This window comes from Hemibagrus wyckioides, linkage group LG21 (assembly GCF_019097595.1).
Source record: "Hemibagrus wyckioides isolate EC202008001 linkage group LG21, SWU_Hwy_1.0, whole genome shotgun sequence".
Taxonomy (NCBI): Eukaryota; Metazoa; Chordata; class Actinopteri; order Siluriformes; family Bagridae; genus Hemibagrus; species Hemibagrus wyckioides.
In genome coordinates, this window is record NC_080730.1 from 9,445,330 (window position 1) to 9,467,603 (window position 22,274).

The 22,274-nt window shown below is 39.3% G+C and overlaps 1 protein-coding gene across 2 annotated transcripts in view; it reads right to left on the bottom strand.

The window, feature by feature from the left end:
- Positions 1-22,274, bottom strand: part of atg7 (ATG7 autophagy related 7 homolog (S. cerevisiae)) — a 103,139-nt gene that overhangs the window by 69,642 nt on the left and 11,223 nt on the right. For both annotated transcript variants that reach the window (XM_058374055.1, XM_058374054.1), the window contains exons 7-12: positions 20,966-21,112; positions 19,104-19,192; positions 18,657-18,778; positions 16,064-16,154; positions 14,168-14,312; positions 12,393-12,551 (exon numbers count right to left, since the gene is read on the bottom strand). In XM_058374055.1, coding sequence (XP_058230038.1) covers positions 12,393-12,551; positions 14,168-14,312; positions 16,064-16,154; positions 18,657-18,778; positions 19,104-19,192; positions 20,966-21,112 — 753 coding nt within the window. The remainder of the gene's footprint in view (positions 1-12,392; positions 12,552-14,167; positions 14,313-16,063; positions 16,155-18,656; positions 18,779-19,103; positions 19,193-20,965; positions 21,113-22,274) is intronic.

Below are 22,274 nucleotides of genomic sequence, written 5' to 3' on the forward strand. Positions count from 1 at the left end.
GCATGGGGTTGTTTTTCAGGGGTTTGGGCTTGGCCTCTTAGTTCCAGTGAAAGGAACTCTTAATGCTTTAGCATACCAAGACATTTTGGACAATTTCATGCTTTCAACTTTGTGGGAACAGTTTGGGGATGGCCCTTTCCTGTTCCAACATGACTGTACACCAGTGCACAAAGCAAGGTTCATAAAGACATGGTGTGGAGGAACTTCACAGAGTCCTGACCTCAACCAGACAGAACACCTTTGGGATGAATTAGAGCAGACACTGGGAGACAGGCCTTCTCATCCAACATCAGTGTGTGACTTCACAAATGCGCTTTTAGAGGAATGGTCAAAAATTCCCATAAACACACTCCTAAACCTTGTGGACAGCCTTCCCAGAAGAGTTAAAGCTGTTATAGCTGCAAAGGGTGGGCCGACTCCATATTAAACCCTACGGATTAAGAATGGGATGCCATTAAAGTTCATGTGCATGTAAAGGCAGAAATCCTGAAACATTTGGCAATATAGTACGTTGAAGGCACTGAACAAGGTTGGGACTGTGTGATTAAAATGCTGCTTCACATTCTCTTTTTCCAAAAGTGACACAAAAAAAGAGTTTAAGATATTTTAGGCCACCAGCTGAAGAAGTGTCATAATTATTGTTGCAGTCTCTTGTGGTGTTGCCAGAGTTCCATTTGCAGACAAAGCCCTCTGTTTACTGGTCGATCCATGTATCCACAACTGTGGTCCTGGAGAGTTTGCAAAAAATTTGGTTCTTCCAAAGGGTTGTTGGATTTGCTCTCCATGATAAAGTAAGGCGCCTGACATTCTGGAAGGATTGTGAAGTAGAGCTGCTGCTCTGCTGAATTGAGAGGGGGCAGATGAGCTGGATTAGGAACCTTACAAGGATGGTCCCTGATTGGCTCCTTTTGAAGTCGGATTAGACATATACTGCTGGGTGAAAGCCTGGAACAAATCCAGGACCTAGTGGAGAAATTGCATGTCACAGTTGGCCTGGGAACATCTGGAGATACCTCAAAAGAAGCTGGAATCTGTGGCCGGGGATAGTGACTGACCAACATAGTCTGTTACCTTTGTGATACCCTCCAGGAAACGAAGAAGGAGAATGAAAGAATGAGAAAAAGAGGACAAAAGTTTTAAAATGAACTAGAAATAAGATAAATAAAAATGCACAAGCCAAGATACAAAGAGCTTGTATACTGCTTTTTGGACTATTAACAGAAGCCAGACTGCACTAAAGTGGGTTACTTCATCATCGCATGGCTTTTCTTATTTTCTGTTACCTAATTAAATCACAGACACAGTATAATTAATGATGTCTATTCAGGTCTGTTGTGCTTTAATGCCTGACATTTTCCCAAGGTGCATAATAGGGCCACTAGAACCTGTGTGCTTGCTTTGATTATTCATTTAAATTGTAATGTGAAAAAGTATTCATTTGTCTATGTCGAAAAAAAAGAGAGATGACGCACAAGAGACTGAAATGATTAGTGAATCATACATTGCTCACATTCTGATGTCTCACAACTCCCGAAATGAGTATTACTCTAAGGAGACTTCTGTGTGTGTGTGTGCGTGTGTGTGTGTGTGGGTGTGTAAGCAGGACTAGAGCATTAATTATGGCTAAGATAACAGAGCAGTGTCTAATTAGCTCTAAGCACACAGGGGTTTTGTAAAGGTAAAGTATGAGCTTCTCATTAGCCAAACAGGGGGAGACAATCGATGCAGGAAACATCAATAAATTATGAGCTGTGTGTAAACAGAGCAGAACGCTAATTCACCAGAATGAACAAGCACGAATTACGCAGAGGAGGACATGGGGATTTTGGAGTGAGAACTGCTTGAAAACCACACAGACACACAAATAAGAATTACCATCTTTCTAAAGTATTTTTAATTGGCCTGCATTTTACTGTTGCTAAATAATACAATGTTTGCTATATGCCTAAAAAATTAACCTCTAACCCTAACCTCAGCAGTCCTATACCCCAATCATATTATATTTATATAGGTTACTTCACTATAGGAACTAGTAGCTGCACATTATTTTTCCCCATACTATTTAGCACACTAGACCTTAAACATGGGAACAAAATGGAGATGCTATCCAGACTCGAGTATCTTTTATGTTTGATGAACAGGGAGAACACCGAAATGTCACAGTTATGAGTCACCTCCTTTGCTTTTGCAGAGGGTCTATTTCAGTTGTTCTCATTAGCAAGTTATTAATCTTGATTCCTGATCTCAAAGTAAGATGAAACACACTTGATGATCTGTGATTTAAATGTCCTTAGTACCTGCATTCCTCAGTAGAGAAACTGAACTTGGCCAGTGGAAGATGACCTTGTGTGAAGAATCAGGAACAAAACATATTGAGAAAGATTAATTATAAATATACGCCTTTCCTTTAGCACCTCGATTATACACTCACCAGACACTTTATTAGGAATACCTTTAGACTTATTTATGTAATTCTCCAACACTGCAGTGCATAAAATCAACATATACAAATCAGGAGCTTCAGTTAATGTTCAGATCACACATCAACATCAACAAAAGGTCTCTTATTGACTTTGACCACTGAATGCTTGTTGGCACAGGGCTGATTTGAATATTTCAGAATATTCTGAATAATTCAGAGGATCACCTGGGATTTTCACACACAGTGAAAAACACACGAACAAAAAAACACTACATTTCGATGAGCAATAGAAATGGTTTGTTAAACAGAAAGGCCTGTGCGGGTTGAGCAGAACTTGATGGAAAAGGCTACGGTAATTAAAACACCCACTCTTTACAACCATGGTGAAGAGAAAACTATCTTAGAACCCACAAAACATCATATCTTGAGGCTGATGGACTGAAACAGCAGAAGGCCACATCAGGTTTTACTCCTGTTAATACTAGTAGGGTGTTCCTAATGAAGTGGCCATGAGCTCAGGAGGGAATATCTACAATGCGTGCACTTTGGTAGTCCAAAACCTACTTAAAAATAGAAGTAGTAGAAGAAATGACTCTTTTTTTTTTTTTATTCATCTTCTCATGATGGCTTGATAAAATATTTTCCAGGTCAGAGTGTGCATGATGTTCCCAGAATAAGCTTCAGTAGGATGAATCAGCCTTTTGAGATTCTTGCTCAAATGTCACAAATGCAAATAGAAAATGATCTGTCAATTAGCTTCAGGTCTCCACTCTTATGCATCACGTACGTCTACTCAGTAATTCCTCAGCCTGAGCTCAACACTTTTGAACTGCTCTTTTCTTAAATGCAAACTGGAATTTGGCTAGAGAGCTTGATCGGTTTCATTAGTTGGAAGAAGTAGAGAATAACCAACAGCAATCCACAGAGCTCAGGTTTCTCAAGTGTCAATAATTCATCTCACTTTAGAACAAAAATATTTAGCTTGTATCAACTCCTAATAATGATCTGTCCAAATTTCTGTGCAAAAAAATGAAGTTATATCATCATGAGTCTGGTTCACAGTTTAACCTCGATTAAAATTGTGATTTGTAGATACTAGAGACAGCGCTAAATATAGAACAACTCCAACATGAGCATGAGGCATTACATTACTTTGGCAGTCTACATGGACAGCCTGCTAACAGCACTGAGACTGGAGATAATGAGCATGACCTTAGTGTTATGGTTGACTGTAGTGGTTATGGTTAGAGCTAGAGCTGCTTTTTAAGATTGGAATTTTTAGCATTTTGACTAAATTCAGTTTTACACGGCTCCCGTTTTGAAGCGAGACTGAATTATAGTGCATATAATCTGCTTTCAGAGACAAGCTGTCACCAATCATATAGAACACCATTCATCAGTATCAAACACTCAAAAGACAAAATTCTAGCGTTTGCCTCATAAGGCATCATGCACATTATCACTAATTTGAAAAGCTGTAATTACTATCATGTATCTGTTTACATGGTTTCCATGTCATAAGATTTGCGAACGAAATAAAGTAAATGCGTTGCTTTAAAAATGAAAAATAAAATGAAGGGGAAAAAAATCAATGTGTGTACACAATTTTACCATAAACACTGTAAATTTTTACAGAAATTTACTAGCAACTTGGGTTGTTTATTGTTGTATAACACATAAACCAGTACACTTGCTCATTTAAATGATGCATTATAGGACTGAGGCTGACTTTAAGCTTGGATAGATCACTAAAACATCTCCAATAAAAGATCGCATTTAATCATTACACGCTAGCTGAGCTCGATGTGATGGCTCAGTGGTTAACTCTGTTTTACCCGAGGCCCAAAATGCTGATGTTCAGCATTTAATTTCTTTGTCACTCCACACTCACAGTGGTGGTTAATGCCTTATACGAAAGTAGACACTCAGCGCTTTAAGAATTTGTAGTTATTCATAAGTATTTCTGTTTTGACCTATCCTTGGGGCAATTTATTCATAAAAGAAAGCTTTTAAAAAGCTAAAAGTTTTTTTTTCATACAAATGTTGATATCTTCAAAGTAAATGGTGATATGAAACCAATTTCTGCTCTCTGAGATGCCCCAAGGGCTTGTTCATGAGTATCTAAAAAATTCTGTTAATGGTTAAGTTGCCTTGATTTGTCACATATACATAACAGTACACTGAAATTCTTTCTTTGCATATTCCATCTGTGGAGGGTTGGGGTCAGAGCGCAGGGTAAGCCATGATGAAGCGCCCCTGGAAGGGGGGGGGGGCGAATTTGCTTAAGGGCCCAAGGGTGGCAGCTTGGCAGTGCTGGGGCTTGAACCCAGATTTTCCAATTAACAACCCAGAGCCTCAACCATGTGAGCTATCACTGCCTCCAATTTATCAACGCCTTCTGACCAATTCCATTTACAGCATTTGGCCGACTACACCGATCAGGCATAACATTATGAGCAGTGAGAGGTGACATGAATAACACTGATGATCTCCTCATCATGGCACCTGTTAGTGGGTGGGATATATTAGACAGCAAGTGAATATTTTGTCCTCAAAGTTGATGTGTTAGAAGCAGGAAAAATGGGCGTAAGCGAGTTTGACAAGAGCCAAATTGTAATGGCTAGACGACTGGATCAGAGCATCTCCAAAACTGCAGCTCTTGTGGGGTGTTCATGGTCTGCAGTGGTCAGTACATATCAAAAGTATCCTTTAAGTCCTGTAAGTTGCAAGGTGGGGCAACAGTTGACTCAGGATCTACTGCTCACATCTTGGTGCCAGATACCACAGCACACCATCAGGGATCTAGTAGAGTCCATGCCTCAATGGTTCAGGGCTGTTTTTGGAGCAAAAGAGGGACCAACACAATATTAGGCAGGTGGTCATAATGCCATGTCTGATCAGTGTACTTTATCATACATTTGAACTCACAGCCTTCTGATCAGCAGACCAACAGATTAAACACTGAGCTACTACTTCCCCAACTGATTGGTCATCCTATCAGCGGTGAAAACATCTCACACTGAAAGCAAACAGTGTTCTGAGTAATTTGATATCATACTTGCGGCAAAAATCATGTTTATACTGATTGAAAATGTCCGGCGAGTCGATTTCCATTCAGCCAGCATAATAGAACATCAGTGTACTGATAAAAAGGGTTAAGGTTTGGGTCACAAATAAGTCAAATCCCAGCACCACTTAATTGCCTTGATTGGGTCGTTGAGCTACACCCTTCAGCTCAGTTGTACACACTACAGTGCATACACTCCTTTCTCTTTATCTTAAATCCAGAGACGGTTCAAAAATTCTTTTTCTAAGCATAGAGTTAGGCAAGCAGCTACGTAACGGTTCACAGCAACAGGTTAAAGTCAAAAGCCAGCAAAACCTGTTAGATTTTCCCAAATACCAGCAACAGGATGAGAATGACATGCTTCAGACACAAGCCTTTGAGAGTCACACCAGTACAAAATTGGCCAGTGAGCTAATGTTCAATTAGCCAATGTTCAATTAGCCCCCTATAGGGCTGTTTAGCAGGTCAATATCTTTTGAGAAGAACATGGCTGCCTCTGCTTGGAGTTCAAAATACACCTCTAAATCAATCCAAAAACACAAAAAAATGAGTGGTTTGCAATGACCAGCTCAGTCTCCTGACCTGAACACTGAAGAGAACTGAAAAATACAGAGGACTGTAACATGTTCTGAAAGGAGGTGCGGTCCAAGATTTTTTTACTTGAGAAAGAAATTCAGTGATAGTAATCTCTTCAGGTTATGCTTTATAAAATTTACATTTACATTTTAGGCATTTGGCAGATGCCCTTATCCAGAGCGACTTACATTTTTTGGACAACTGAGCAATTGAGGGTTAAGGGTCTTGCTCAAGGGCCCAGCAGTGGCAGCATGGTGGACCTGGGATTCAAACTCACAACCTTCTGATCTGTAGGCCAACACCTTAACTACTAAGCTACCACAAGTAAAATATTAATTGAGTGCCAATAATCTTAAACGTAGTGTTTTGTAGAAAACTGCTCTCCTTAAAAAATCAGCTTGAAGAACATGATTAATAAAACAATGCAATCTTCTCCTTCCATCCCTCAAGATACCACAGCTTCTGCCCGAATCTCTGGATGTCTGGTGGACATATCATCGTGGATGACGGCTCATCAACTGAAACTTAATCCCAGCAAAACTGAACTGCTGGTCATCCCAGGTGATTCATCCCCAGCCAAGAATCTCGCAATATCTCTGAACAACTCCCTGATCTCCCCTTCGGCCACTGCTCGCAGCCTTGGGGTAACCATTGACAATCAATTCTCCTTTTCCTCCCATGTTGCTAATGTGGCATGCTCATGTGGGTTTCTTCTGTACACGATCAAGAGCTCTTATTACTCCTTGCACTGCACCTCGTTCCCAACGATCCACCAGCACCGCTCGACTAGCCCCACCATCTCTCAGGGTTCAAGGAAGCTATCCATCTAAACTCTTCTCTGTTCTGGCACTGAGGTGGTTGTATGAACTTCCCCTAGATGTCCAAACAGCTGAGTCACAAATTGTCTTAAATATCACTAACTGCACTTTATATTTTTAGTTTTGGCACATTTTCATTCAGTAATAATGGTGAAATGCATCAGTATGTTTTGTTTTGACAATAACTCACTTTATGCCAGACTACTACACCCAATCAAAATTCTTCTAAAAACTCTAAAAAAAAAAAAATCTACCTATGGCTCAGAATTGACTTTACACCCTGACTCACAATTCAGCTGGTACAACGAGCCTCTGAGCTATCCATATGAAATAGTCACAATTTCCTTGATTGTTCTTGCTTGATTTGTGATTTGAGACGCAACAAAACTACTCAAAAATACTTTTCTACTACTACCAGTAAGGATGGTTCCATATTGTCTTCAGAGATAGCTCTGCTCTTGTTTGATGCAAGCTCCTCTGAATATCGTGGAGTTCGGTTCATTTCTGTGATCGCAAAATCCCTGAGGTAGTGATTGCTCATACACCTTTCAGGCATAACATTATGAGCACTGACAGGTGAAGTGAATTATCTCCTCATCGTGGCACCTGTTAGTGGGTGGGATATATTAGGCAGCAAGAGAACATTTTGCCCTCAAAATTGATGTGTTAGAAGCAGGAAAAATGGGCAGGAGTAAGGATTTGAGCGAGGGCCAAATTGTGATGGCTAGATGACTGAATCAGAGCATCTCCAAAACTGCAGCTCTTGTGGGGTGTTCCCGGTCTGCAGTGGTCAGTATCTATCAAAAGTATCCTTTAAGTCCTGTAAGTTGGGATGTTCTGGACAAACAAGTCCGATCCATGGAGGCCCCACCTCACAGGACTTAAAGCACACCTTCAGGGATCTAGTAGAGTCCATGCCTCGTCGGACCACCACGATATTAGGCAGGTGGTCATAATCTTATGCCTGAATGGTGTCTTTGTACACACAGTGTATGCTAGCTGGAATTAGAGTATTAGCTGTTAGTGAGCATAATAAGATTTATGTTTATACAATATTTTATATTATACATGTTTTAAATACAATACAATATTTAATATAATATAAATTATAAATATAATACATTATAAATATATAAATTTTTTGACAATTTTACTAATAAAACTAATATAAAGTTTTTCATATTACTGATATAAAACTTAAAAAATGAATATAAAACTAATCTCAGTACATTGTACTGAGCAAAATTCCTCCTTCTTATTATTATTATTATGAATATTATTATTATTTTTAATTGATTATCTTAGAGCATATTTCCCAGTAACTACTATAAATTATTCAGTATCTGTAAAACTAATAAAAAATTTAATTTTTTATTTATAAGAGTACAAAAAAAAATAAAAAATCAAAGGACCCAGCATTTAGTCCTCAAGGCCTTTTTGTCAGCCCCAGAATAAAGAGTGAAAATACCTGAACCTCAATAACATCCATTATTCATGTGCACGGAGCAGTTAGGGTGTCGTGTGATTTACTCTGAAGTTTAATTGTCCACTTTCATATTAAGATCACTGCGCTTGACAAGGAATTACTCTGAGATTCCAGTTTCATTTTCTCTGACCAGCGATAAGAAAGAATAATTAAAACTTTAATCTCATCTAGGCAGCACGGCTTTTCTAATCTCGCCATCAGACTGGCAGCAATTTCAGCTAAAGATGATTTCATTCCTAAATGTCATTTTGAAAAATACTGAAGACGTGTTAGATCTTCTGAAATAGACACAGCTGATAGTTTTAATGTACAAACGTTTACACTTTCCTTTAAAGTAATGAAGTGTCTTTGGACACAAGTGGAAAGTTTGACAGGGATTGCCATCATTTCTTTTTTATTGTAACTCATCATTACCGTTTAAAAACCAATTAGAATTGCTCCTTTAGTAAATAATATATTGCTTGAAATTGCAGTTTCCAAATAATGTCACTGGATAACATTTACCTCAACAAGAAATCCTGATTCCGTCAGTATGCGAGTTCTAAACCCCCATTATCCTACATGCCCTGTTCCCCTTTCCAGCAGAGGTATAATGACACATCGAGACATTACCCATCGCTGTACAATAATGGGACACTGTTCGTTGTGGAAATGTGTGAATTACATCATTGAAATCAGCATTCTATTAATTATGCATGTACTGCAGCTGCTCTGTTTGAACACCAGAGGACCCAAGCTGCTCCATCCATAGTGTTAAGATATAAAGAGAGCATGCGGCTCGCATGTTCGCATTCTTTCATAGACAGCCTGTGAGATCTGCACTTGTGGAGTCTGATAGCACAGGACTATGAAGACCTGATTAGTATATGTTGTACAGCATGATTACACATTATGTGGATTAAAAAGAGCTCTTTAGCTTTTAAACAACAACAAAGCTCCTGGAATTCTGGCATTTTTCCCCACTTTCCGTTACAGAGCTCATTATGTTTCACTTGATCATTCTGAAAGGGCCCATGTCAGACATTTATTTAATATTAAAACATGGAGAAGATGTGATGCAGGTTTACAGCCCCCATGTTTAACCTACTGTTCATAGATCTGCTCACTGATCTTGCACTGTTTACGATGCAGAAATAAAAAACGGAATCTCTTCAGACAACCTAAATTTCGTTCAAAATATTCTATAAAGAGAATCGGATTAACATAGAGAACCCAGTATGATGAATTGACTTGAATCAAGTCACTGAATGATCTAACCGCCTAATACTCACTGTTTCATGGCCTGCATTTACATGAACTTGTCTGTCACCTGTTCAACTAGATGTTTCCCTGAATGTATTTCAATATTAAATACACTTTCAAAGTTTAGTGTGGTTTTAATTTTAGGGTTTGCCTCAGTCCTCCAGAGTTCCTGCCTCTGCCCTGTGTGTATGGCATGTTCTCCCTGCTTTGGAGGTTTTTAATTTAGGTAATAAGTTTCCTCTCCTAGTCCAAAGACATATGTTGTACACTGATTGGCATGTCTAAACTGTCAATAGTGTGTGAATGGGTGTGCCCTGCAATAGACTGGCCCCTGCCTTGTTCCCAGAGTCCCGTGGAATAGACTCCAGGTTCCAAGTGACTCTGTATAGAATAAATACAGTGGTAGATCAAGTGGTTAAGGTTAAGGTTGTTGATCGGAAGGTCGGGGTTCAATCTGTTGGGCAATTGAGCAAGGCCTTTAACCGTCTGCTTTATTCTCGTCCCCCATTGCGCTCTGACCCCAACTTCCTCAGCTGGGATATGTGAAGAAAAGAATTTTTCTGTGCTGTAATGTATGTGTTGCGATAATAAAGGCTTCTTCTAAATAGATGGATGTATATGTTTGGATAGTGAATTAGTTGCAACACAAAACAGTAACATTTAAAACTAACATCACATTGAAGATCTCAGCCACGCTAACAGAAACTGATCTAGCATCCAAATGGTAAGGCATTAAGTATGTCATCATTTTGGATGCATTTAAATGCATGTGTGGTCTAGGCCTGACTAAAAGATTTACACTGCAGCAAAGGTTCCAGGCTTTGAAGCCCTATTATAGAGGCAGTACTACATATACAACCCGCAGAAATTATTCTTCAAAGCAACTTAACTTTTTTTAGTTTTCTTTGGCCCTTTGTGTATACAGTACACATTTTATTTTTTCCCCACTCCTTGAGAGCAACTTTCTTGGCTTCCGAAAAGACATCTCGAAAAGGCTGTTGAAAATGAATAATTCTGAGGCTTCAGACGAGGAGGTTGATGAAACGGTGGATGAACAGATGGAGTCAAGCGTAGAGAGGCGGACAAATTCGACGACGGAATTGTTGGAAGAGAAAATAAAAACTCTCCGAGACGTAAACAACATTCCTACACAAAGACTGGCTCGGAATCGCGAGTCCTATGAGTCAAGTGTTTCTTCACCATTGCATCGATTATGCATAGGGACACAAGTATGCTGCTGACACACAGGAAATGGCCTTGTTGCTTGGCAACAAAATTACACAGGATCTAATTTATGCGGTACAACTGAGAACACAGTTATGACTGAGTGTGATTGCAGGATGGACTGGGGGAAAAAAAATGCGTAATGACGATGCTTATGAAAGGATTTTTCTAAAATGCAGGAGAACTTATTGTAAGTTGGTGGAAAAGTTTTAAGTAGACTTAACCTTGGTAGATTTATGGGTTATAAGGTGTCTTAAAGTTCCTTTATCTTTAAACCATGCTGTTTGGAAGTGTTCCGAGGAAGAAGTCAAGTGTTGTGGCTAACTCAAAAAAAAAATCAGACCTCTTGGTCAACAACATCAATGTGTTTAACCATAAAACAGTGACTGTATACAAGGAAAAGCTTTAAGTGATGCTTTGGGGATGTTTTGCAGTCTGTGGTTCAGGGGTTCTTGTGAACACTGATGATATCATGAATTCTGCTATCATGTAAGTACCAGGTGTGATCAGCCTCTGCCAGGAGGCTCAGATTGGCCATAGACAGTTAGAGATTTCAACAAGATGAAGAACCAAACACACTTCCAAATCAATGATCATCTCAGTGTGTGGATTTGAACGTGTCATGGTTTGAAGTTGAACGAGAAAACCCACATGCACACACCTAAGAATGTATTTAGGTGTGCTAAATGTTCTGCACAGATCCCTCTGTAAGTCTAACTAGCCTATTACACATTACAAAAATAGACTATGCCCTTATTCAGTCCAAAGGAGGCATCACAAAATATTACTTCTATAAGTTTCTGCTCAGAATGTCATGTCTTATTCTTTTTATATATTCACTTTTACAAATTATAATTCTGGAGAGCATAATATCATCCCTTGGAGATTTTTCTTGCCATTACCACCTCTGGCTTGCTCATTAGTGTCACAAATCTCTTCTTCGCACTCTATTACACTTCTGCTTCTGTTCTGCATTGTTCTTTGTTTTTGTAGCCATGTCCATTTGTTTTCATTCATGTCCTGTCTCTGCCCATTATGTCATGCTTGTTTCCTGTATGTGTCCTTATAACCTGCATGTTTTGCATTTTGCCCTGCAATTAGTTTGCTTATTTAACTTTTTGACTATGTGTTTTTTTGCTTTTTTGACTACAACTTTTTAAGCAAATATTGTCCATTTTAACCAACTGACCGACATGTGCCTGTTCTGTCCAGTTATCTATTCCATGCATTTTTCTATATGCTGCTGGAGGTATACCTAATAAACTGACCTACACTTGCACTAGCTTTCCAGAGTCTGACAATCAGGGATACATCAATACATTTATAAATGTAATATTTAAATCCTGGACTTCATAGATTTCATTTTATATTAATCTATATGTATATAAAGCTGCTTACGGCAATGTCCATAGAAATAAACCTGAATTGAATTAACTAAGAGGAAGTAGTTGGCTGAAGGCAGTCAGTGAGGTAAAGCCTGGGCAAACAAGGCATCAGGGTACATTTGAAATGTGCATTGAAACACTGGACAGAAAATAAGCATTTAAATTGCCTCACCACACCCGGGAAGATCTTCTTCAATCTGTCTGCTGCAGCCAAGGCTTTAGTTTTCCCTCCATTCAAGCAGTCCTCAAACTCATAGAGAGCCTGACGCACTGGGTTCGAGTAGGAGATCTTTGCATTGTCCACAAATGTGATGTGTCTCACTCCCCAGCCCTAGAGACAAGAAAAGACGACAGAACATATCTAGCTGAATGGAAACATATACTGCTTCACCAAGATGCATATAAAAGGATATGCTTTTGTGTAGGAACTGAACTGAGGTATTGCCAACATTATGCCATATGTCGTATAAAAAGCACTGAATAAAATATGCAGAAAACAGACATCTATTTAGGCTGGCAATGTATTATTTGTACTATTGTAAGAGAAAGTATATCGTCAGGTAGTAATTCTGTGTGGAAGCATTAAACACTGCTTCAAGCCCAGTGTGTACTATCTCTCCTGCTGTGATTATGCAGATTCACTCAAAAATAACCCAGGTCAATGGAAAAGTGCTGATGGGATTTCAATCAATAATTTTACACGTTATGGTTAACTATAACTGAATACTGAATCAGTTATTCTGATTCGCTTGTTCAGATCATGTGAATCAAATTGAATAATATGGTGGCACTTTATACACCTATCAAGCATAACATTATGACCACCTGCCTAAAATTGCCTTGGTTTCCCCTTTTGCTGCCAAAACAGCCCTGACCAGTCGAGGCATGGACTCCACTAGATCCCTGAAAGTGTGCTGTGGTATCTAGCACCAAGATACTTACAGAACATAAAGGATACTTTTGATAGATACTGATCACTGCAGACCGGGAACACCTCACAAGAGCTGCAGTTTTGGAGATGCTCTGATCCAGTCGTCTAGCCATCACAATTTGGCCCTTCATCAAACTCGCTCAAATCCTTACGCTTGCCCATTTTTCCTGCTTCTAAAACTTCAGGTTTGAGGACCAAATGTTCACTTGCTGCCTAATATATCCCACCCACTAACAGGTGCCATGATGAGGAGATTATCAGTGATATTCACTTCTTGTGTCGGTGCTCATAATGTTATGCCTGATCTGTGGATGTTAATGCCTCTGATAGTTCAGACCTAGCTTTAAGAGTTTCTGTGTTAACAGCAAAATCCACTTGAGTCTTCTGTTGATGTCTAAACAACAGGTGGCCAGCTCCAGAATTACTAGCACCTTGTATTGGTAACAGATGGGTAAAAAAATATTATGAAATGTTAAATATTCGTGGTTAATATGCTGATTTGCATACATCTTTAAATGAAGTTAAAAAATATGAATGCTTTTCAGCATGCTTCTATTTTAATTTAAGTTTTTTTTTTAAACTGAGTGCTTAAGAAACTGTGGAGCTCGAAATACTACTATACTATTACCAGAACTAGGTTCTATTAATAAAAAATGACCACAGCTTCTGACATTTTAGTCCACTGACCTAAACCTCAATGAAGACCTGTTCAGTTTGTCTACAAGACAGAACTTTGGACCATGGAAGATCGGCAGAGATTCTGTGTTGAGGAGTGCTGGTATGTTGGCAAAGGGAGGTTACACTAGGTACTAAATGCAGGAGTGCCAGTAACTGTCAAAATAATATTTGCGAAGGGTGCAAACAGTTCTAGAGCTGACTGTATACTGTTAAAGTGAGTCTATAAAGAAAGTCCAGCATAAACAATAAATATTAAAATGTTGCTCTTTATGTCAATAAATATTTATTCTTTTTTTCTCATCCATTTGAAGGACAAGAATACAATGCACATCTCTTACCATAAGCGTCCTCGCCACATTGCAGCCCAGCGTACCAGCTCCAAGCAGGAGACACTTGGTGGACACAACTTTATCCAAATCCAGGGAGGGGACAAGCCGCCAGCGCATCAACTTCAGATTAAGATCGACTGATGATTCTGCAAGTCTGACACACACACACACACACAGTGTTTTCTCTACACATCCTAACTGGGGCGGTGGTAGCTCAAGTGGGTCGTTGACCGGAAGATTAGGGTTCAAGCCCCAACACTGCCAAAGCCCTTAACCCCAACTGCTCTAGGGGCACTGTATCATATGGCTGACCCTGCACTCTCACCCCAACCCCCAACAATGGGATATGCGAAGAAAGAATTTCACTGTGCAGTAATGTATATGTGACAAACAAAGGCAACATAACTTCATTTAACTTAACTCTACTATCTGGAACAGATTTTCTGGACATGCTCCAGTGAACCACATTCTGGATCGCAGGTGAAAGAAATAATATTAATTATTTTTAACAAAAGTGCAGTCTGGAATAGATGGTGAGCATACAGTCAACTGAGCAGGTGTTAAGACCCGAGTGACTTTGCCAGACACCAAATCTTTATGGGCATGAGTTGGAGTATCTCCAGAATTGCAAGGCTTGTGAGGTGCTCCTGGTCAGAAGTAGTAAGAATCTAAAGGCAGTGATCTGAGGAGGGGGAAACCATGAACAGAATCTAATGAACCATGAAAAATACATGGGTTCGGTTAATCATGTGGAAGCCAATTTGACAATTAAACATGGTTGTGAAGCAGGTACAATCAATGCTGTTCCCCATACTGCACACTGTGTTCAGAAGCTGACAGTGGCTTTACCTGACTGACTTAAAGGATATATTATAATCGATATAATATCACAAATGATAATTGATCTCTGTAGAATTAACAAAGATGGGGGTGTAAAATTTCTTGGGTATAACTACACAAATCTCATTTTAATACAAACTGACTGGTTTGAATTTCAATATAAGAAAGTGTTTTTAGGACTAGGCTGCACATTAAGCAATATAAGGTCACATGATATGCATAGGCTGCTCCTAGAAGTGCTAAGAACTCAATAATACAATAACAGCACTTCCTGGAATGTCATTATCCTAAAAAAGATTTATAAATACCTCTTTACCCACAGGTAAAGGAACCTTTACTGACGTTCAAACAGAAAATACACCGAGCAGGTGTACCATTATGAGCAGTGAGAGGTGAAGTGAATAACACTGATGATCTCCTCATCATGGCACCTGTTAGTGGGTGGGATATATTAGGCAACAAGTGAACATTTTGTCCTCAAAGTTGATGTGTTAGAAGCAGGAAAAATGGGCAAGCTTAAGAATTGAGCAAATGGGCCAAATTGTGATGACTAGACAAATGGATCAGAGCACCTGCTGCTCTTGGAAGTATCCTTTAAGTCCTTTAAGTTGCCTCCATGGGCCCCACCTTGCAACCTACAGGACAGGATCTGCTGCTAACATCTTAGTGCCAGATACCACAGCACACCTTCAGGGATGTAGTGGAGTGGAGTCCATGCCTCGAAGGGTCAGGGCTGTTTTGGAAGCAAAATGGGGACCAATACAATATTAGGTGGGTGGTCATAATGTTATGCCTGATCAGTGTATATTCTGTGGGGGTTTTTTATACTCCTTATTTATAGAAGGTAAAATACATATTAATCTTTCCAGATGCATACACAGGTTAAGAAAGTGACTCACGTGACATTCAGACTGGGATTAAAATCCCAGACATAGTTTGATGTTAATGAGATTAATTCCACCTGCAAAACCAATCCAATCCAAATCTAACTCCAAGCCAGTAATGACAATATAATTGTGGGCTAAAATACTTAAATATATAAATAAAAATTTTATTCTACAGTACCTTTTGGGATCCATGCATTCACTGAGATTGACACTTCTAGGCCCCATTGCTCCTTTGGGGTTCTTCTCCCAGCCCACACTTTTTGGACAAGCTTTAAAAGACAAAATACTTTAATAATGTAGTAATTGCAGGCTGTCTTCATTAATAAATCTATTTAACAATCAAGCTACTTTCAAATTTAAAGGAATTTTCCAGTGGAAAATGTAAATTCGCACAATACACCTTATACCCTAAATGCAGTAGAGTAACCAAGACATGTTTGGTGCATAATATTTTTATTATTCACTGGAGTTAATGATGGAAATACGGTATATGCACAAAAGTTTGTGGACACCCATGTATGCTGGTTGAACATCCCGTTCCAGATTTAGCTTCTACTATAATAACCTCCATTTTGGAGTGTGGCTGTGGGGATTTGTGTTCAATTAGCCACAAGAGCATTACTGAGGTCAGGCACTGATGTTGAGCGACCTGGTATGCATTTCATCTCCATGGTGTTCAGTGGTGGGATCTGTGCAGGACACTCGAGTTCTTTCCTTCCAACCTCACAAAGTGGCATTTTCAGCCTGCTGCTTCTGTCCAACATGTAAAAAGCAAAGCCTATAGCCTCAAGCCAATAGGATCCCGAATAAACTGTAAATCCAGACACTCCATCCACTCTATCACTCATGCCTCCACTACCACCTACACTCTGGTCACCTCAAGGGCAGCTAAAAAACACTCAACCCCTTCTAAAATCCTTGAAATCCTATCAGTATTGTGAGTTTATATTTCTATACCTTGATCTTTTTCTTTAGCTGCTATTCCTATATAGGACAAATGAAGGACCATCTTTTCTCATCTTATCTTATCTCATGTTTTCTGTCAATTTTAAGAATGTTGCAATATTTCTAAAGGTCACTATTGCCATTTTAGGTATATGTCTTGTCTCTGTGCAATGCATTGATATACTGAGTCATTGACTTTGTTGTGGTCTGCTGGGAGGACAGCATCAGTACCACGGATGCCAGCAGGATTAACAAGCTAATTCACAAGGCTGGATCTATCATTGGACACAAACTGGAGACGTTTGAGTCAGTGAGGAACAGGAGGTCACTGAACAAACTGTTCTCCATCACGGACAATCCCTGTCACCCACTCTACTACATACTACAGAGTCAGCGGAGCTCATTCTCCAAGAGATTCATTCAGATTTGTTGGCAGAGAATGTTACAGAAGATCAATCAGACCATTCGCAATAACATTGTACAATAGTTCACCTGTGTGTGACAGGTGATAACACTCGCTCACTGCACTATTACAATTATTAACACTTTTTTTGTAGACTCAAAAGGTTCTTCATATTTATTATATACTGCCGGTTTGCACATGTGTACTGTACTGTAAATATTGATGTAAATATGTTGTATGGTTAAATCCACAACTGTGTTTCATATCTGCATTGCTAACTTTAATTTAACTTAATGTATTTTAATTTAACTTCTATATTTAAGGTTTTTCTTTTTTTTTACTCAGGCTTCTCTCTCTCTCTCTCCACACACACACACATATTATATATTATGTGTATATATATATATATATATATATATATATATATATGTGTGTGTGTGTGTGTGTGTGTGTGTTTCCCTCATGGGATCAATAAAGTAAAAAAATGCTTATGAGTGTGAGCAAAAGAGCATGAGACATACTAACAGGTCATGTAATGGAAAATGTTGCTTAGTTACAGATACTGTTTACAGTTGTAAACAAACTCTTTGCTGCATTCCATGTTTTCTTTACTTATTACTTCCTATATAATACTATAGAGTTTAATTTTCCATTCCCTTGATTTATTTGTCCATGTATCATTTCCAACTCTCGAATGCATAGAAGAAAACCATCTCAAAACTACTTTGCAAGTGGTTAAGGCACTGGCATGTTGATCAGAAGATCAGGGTTCAAACCCCAGCACTGATAAGCTGCCAAGTTTGCAACAACCAACAAAGTTTGACACACACTAATTCTAATCTGATATACTATTTAGGATGGATAGTAGGAGAACTGGGACGTTAATTCCAGTTTACACCAAAGCAAATTGCCCAAGATGACAGGGTTCTTTATTTAATAAAGAACATGTCATAATTATATTCAGTTGAACCATTACAAAGCACTCCTCTGAAAATCTGAAATAAACTTCTCCTTACTGAAAACTTCACCATATCACATGTTAGATGTTTTCCTTTGTCACAATATTAGCCTGAGATGATTGTAGGGATCTGTGGATAAGCTCTACAATCAATCAAACAATCAGAATTCAGTCAGCAAGACTTATAAATTATCTGATATATGGCACTTTTCTTTATATGTGGCCAAGACTTTTATAGCAGGGACAGATTGAGGATTAGCTCTTTAAAAAGCCTTACAGGATAAAGGCAGTCTTTGGCTTCGGTAGGGTTTGGATTTTTTTTTTTTTCCAACACTAGGAAATTCTCCAGAGGTTACCTTCATGGCTCACGGCACCCAACAAAGGCTTAACCTGTCTGTCAAGGTAGTTCAGAAACCTGTTTAAGCATTGCATCTGGGGTGTGGAAAGAGGAAGAAAAAAAATCACCAGCACACTGGAGCAGACTGGGCAGCTGGACCTCAAGTACGAGGCTGTGCTGCACTGAGCGACAGCCTTGAAGTGTCCTGTCTCTGAAGCAGATGATTTCAACCACGTCCAGCTGTGAACCCCTATAACACACAGAAACACACACGGTTACAGAAGCATCATTAAAATCCAGAGCAGAACGGATGGATTACTATAATGTTAGTGAATTGAATATATTTATGCCACGTGCTTTGACTGGACCTGTAAGCACCCTCAGGTTCAATATCTTATATGTTAAAAAACAACAAAATGCTCAATTAAGCCCTTATTGATTAATGTGCAATGTGTTCTTCTACTTAGCGAGTTATTACACAGCGCTCTGGAATGTAGTGAAGATTTGTTGATATAAACCATACTACCAGTGGGATGTGTTATGACATGCTGTGAAGTGTTATGGTGTGAATTTACCATTTACTGGCGAGGAGGATCAGAAAATTACGAAGAGGCCAGCCAGGATGTTGAGGCAGTGTGCACGGGTCATAGACACCCACGGTAACCTTCAAAACATGTCGGGAAACACAAGTTACAAGCAGATTTCGCGACAATAAACCTCACGGTGTTTGCAAACTAGTTCAGCTAAAGTGTCAAAATGTGTTCAAGCTGAAGGTGCAGGCCATAAATATTTAAAGATTAACAATGTACACTGCTCAATGACGTTCTGATTACAACAAACACAATTTTTGGTCGTTATTGGCTCATATGGAAGTAGACACTTAAGGCTGTGAGTCTGATACAAGAATTTGTAGTTAGCCTTAAGCACTTCTGTTTTTCATCTAGACTCCCAGGGGGCAATATATTCATAGAAAAGTTCCAAAAAACCCAAAATTGCCCCCACCCCCCCACTGTTTCACAATGTTTACATATTCAGTGTCAGTGGTGATATCAAACCCATTTCTGCTCTCAAGAGTTTCTTTATAAGCATCTAACATTTTAAAGGCATTATTTTCAACACCTAAAGTTCTGTGTAAGGCTATCCCAACAGAGGTGAAGCATCCCACACTGAAACCCAACAGTGTCCTGACTCATTTTATATCAGACTTGCAGCAATAAAATAGTTCATTTCTTCATACTGATTGGCAGAAGCGTACTGGAAAAATGGGTTAATGAATGACATGTTGCATATTTTAACAATTTATCTATCTATCTGAAAAAAATGCAGCCTGTCTGTTAATATAGAAATACTAATATATTAGAAAGAGCATCAATACACCGATCAGGCATAAGATTATGAGCACTGACAGGTGAAGTGATTAACACTGATTATCTCCTCATCATGGCACCTGTTAGTGGGTGGGATATATTAGGCAGCAAGCGAACATTTTGTCCTCAAAGTTGATGTGTTAGAAGCAGGAAAAATGGACAAGTGTAAGGATTTGAGCGAATTTGACGAAGGGCCTAATTGTGATGACTAGATGACTGGATCAGAGCATCTCCAAAACTGCAGCTCTTGTGGGGTGTTCCCAGTCTGCAGTGGTCAGTATCTATCAAAAGTGGTCCAAGGAAGGAACAGTGGTGAACCGGCGACAGGGTCATGGGCGGCCAAGGCTCACTGATGCAAGTGGGGAGCAAAGGCTGGCCCATGATGGAAAGGTGTCAGAATACACAGTGCATCATAGTTTGTTGCAGCAAAAGGTCGACCGACACAATATTAGGCAGGTGGTCATAATGTTATGCCTGATCTCTGTATATCGTTCATGAAACACAACTACAAAAAGAATGCAAACATTCTGACCAGTCAGGTTCAAGATTCAACTGAGCTGTGGTGTAAAATTGTAAAACAAGTCTCTAATTTAAGATTTAATAAGATTATTTCCATGAAAGAGAGACGGTTAGCCCTATCAGCCCATTTATATTAACCAGCCCTTTACAAATGTTTTAAAAGTGTAACCAATCAATAATAAAAGCACAATAAATCACACACAGCCTTGCGGTGTACAAATACAGCACCCTCACTATGCACTTGTACAGTACTACTGAGTACTGGTATACAACACTGACAATCCAACCTTAACATATGACAGATAACCGTACAGCATCTCATGACACAGAGTGTCCAGAACAGTGTCCAATTACACGCTAAATGAATCTAAAACATTTGTTCATCCAAGCAGTTGTTTATCCCTCTTTCTGAAATGAGCTTTCAACAAAAGACTGGTCAAGAGCATCTATTTCAGTCAATCTGTTCCCAGAGTGCACTTTAAGTAATTGTGGGTATTCAGTGGTTTTCAGTGCGACACCTGCACAGGCCACGTCTTCAATCTCGATTGTACCTTCTTTAGATCCGTGAAGAATGAACCCCAGTCTTTCAGCAGAGCCACTTCAACATTCTCCTCAGAGTACTTCACGAGAAAATGTGGCACAGCTGTGGCTCCAACTGATGAACATAGCTCATCGTAGGCTGCTTGAAAAGCTGACACCTGAAAAAGGAAAAACAAAGAGAGTCGGTGGAATGTATTAAATGGAAATAAAATAACAGGTCAAAGAAAACATACAATGGCTAAAAGCTTTGTAAACCTAAACTTCTCAAAACGATCAAGGCACTCTGGAGCAAAATGTGTCAAGAAAGCTTGGTCTCAGTTACAGGTGGTGGGTCCTCCAACAGGATAATGACCCAAAACACACAGCTAAAAACGCCCAAGAAAACAAAACATTGGACTGTACTGAAGTGGCCTTCTATGAGCCCTGATCTAAATCCTGTTGAACATCTGTGGAAAGAGCTGAAACATGCAGTCTGGAGAAGGCACCCTGAGACAGCAGCAACAGTTTGCTCACAAGGACCGGGCCAAAATACCTGTGGACAGGTACAGAAGTCCCATTGAGAGTTACAGAAATTGCTTGATTGCCTCAAAAGGTTGTGCAACAAAATATTAAGCTAAGAGTACCATCATTTTTATTCAGGCCAGTTTCATTGGTTTGTTTTTTTAAATGCTTCTGTTGAACCACAATTCAAAAACAATGTCTGATTTTCATTCGCCAATTTTCAGTAAATGTTTATTTATTATTGCTTTTGTCAGATTCAAGTTATTCCCAGGGCAGCTCGGTGGCTTAGTGGTTAGCACTGTTGCCTCACAGTAAGAAGGTCCTGGGTTTGAACAGGCAGGGGCCTTTCTGTGTGGAGTTTGCATGCTCTCCCCGTGTCTGCGTGGGTTTCCTTCGGTTTCCTCCCACAGTCCAAAAACATGTGTTTAGGTCAGAGTAACATATTTGTCAAGAGTCTGAATATTTCCAATGATGAAGAGTGGCACCCTTTCAGTTGCATTATTTAATAACTGACCTAACAACGAACTTGCTCACTTTACCTTCAGCTGAAAACATTGATCGAGTCTAGCAGTTTTGTTTCTATCTGTGTATATTACCTAATTTTGGATTGTACCCATACACTACTGTCAGGTCAGCATCAGACTCAGCATCGTCCTCAATTTCCCAGAAAACACCACAGGCTTCAAACATGATCAACATGGGCTATAGGCTCACTGTTCCACTCATTGTTATGCTCACAATCACCTGCACACACTCACAATTTAAACACCTTCACACACTCATTGCAAAAGATCATCCTGTGTTTATGTCACGGATGTC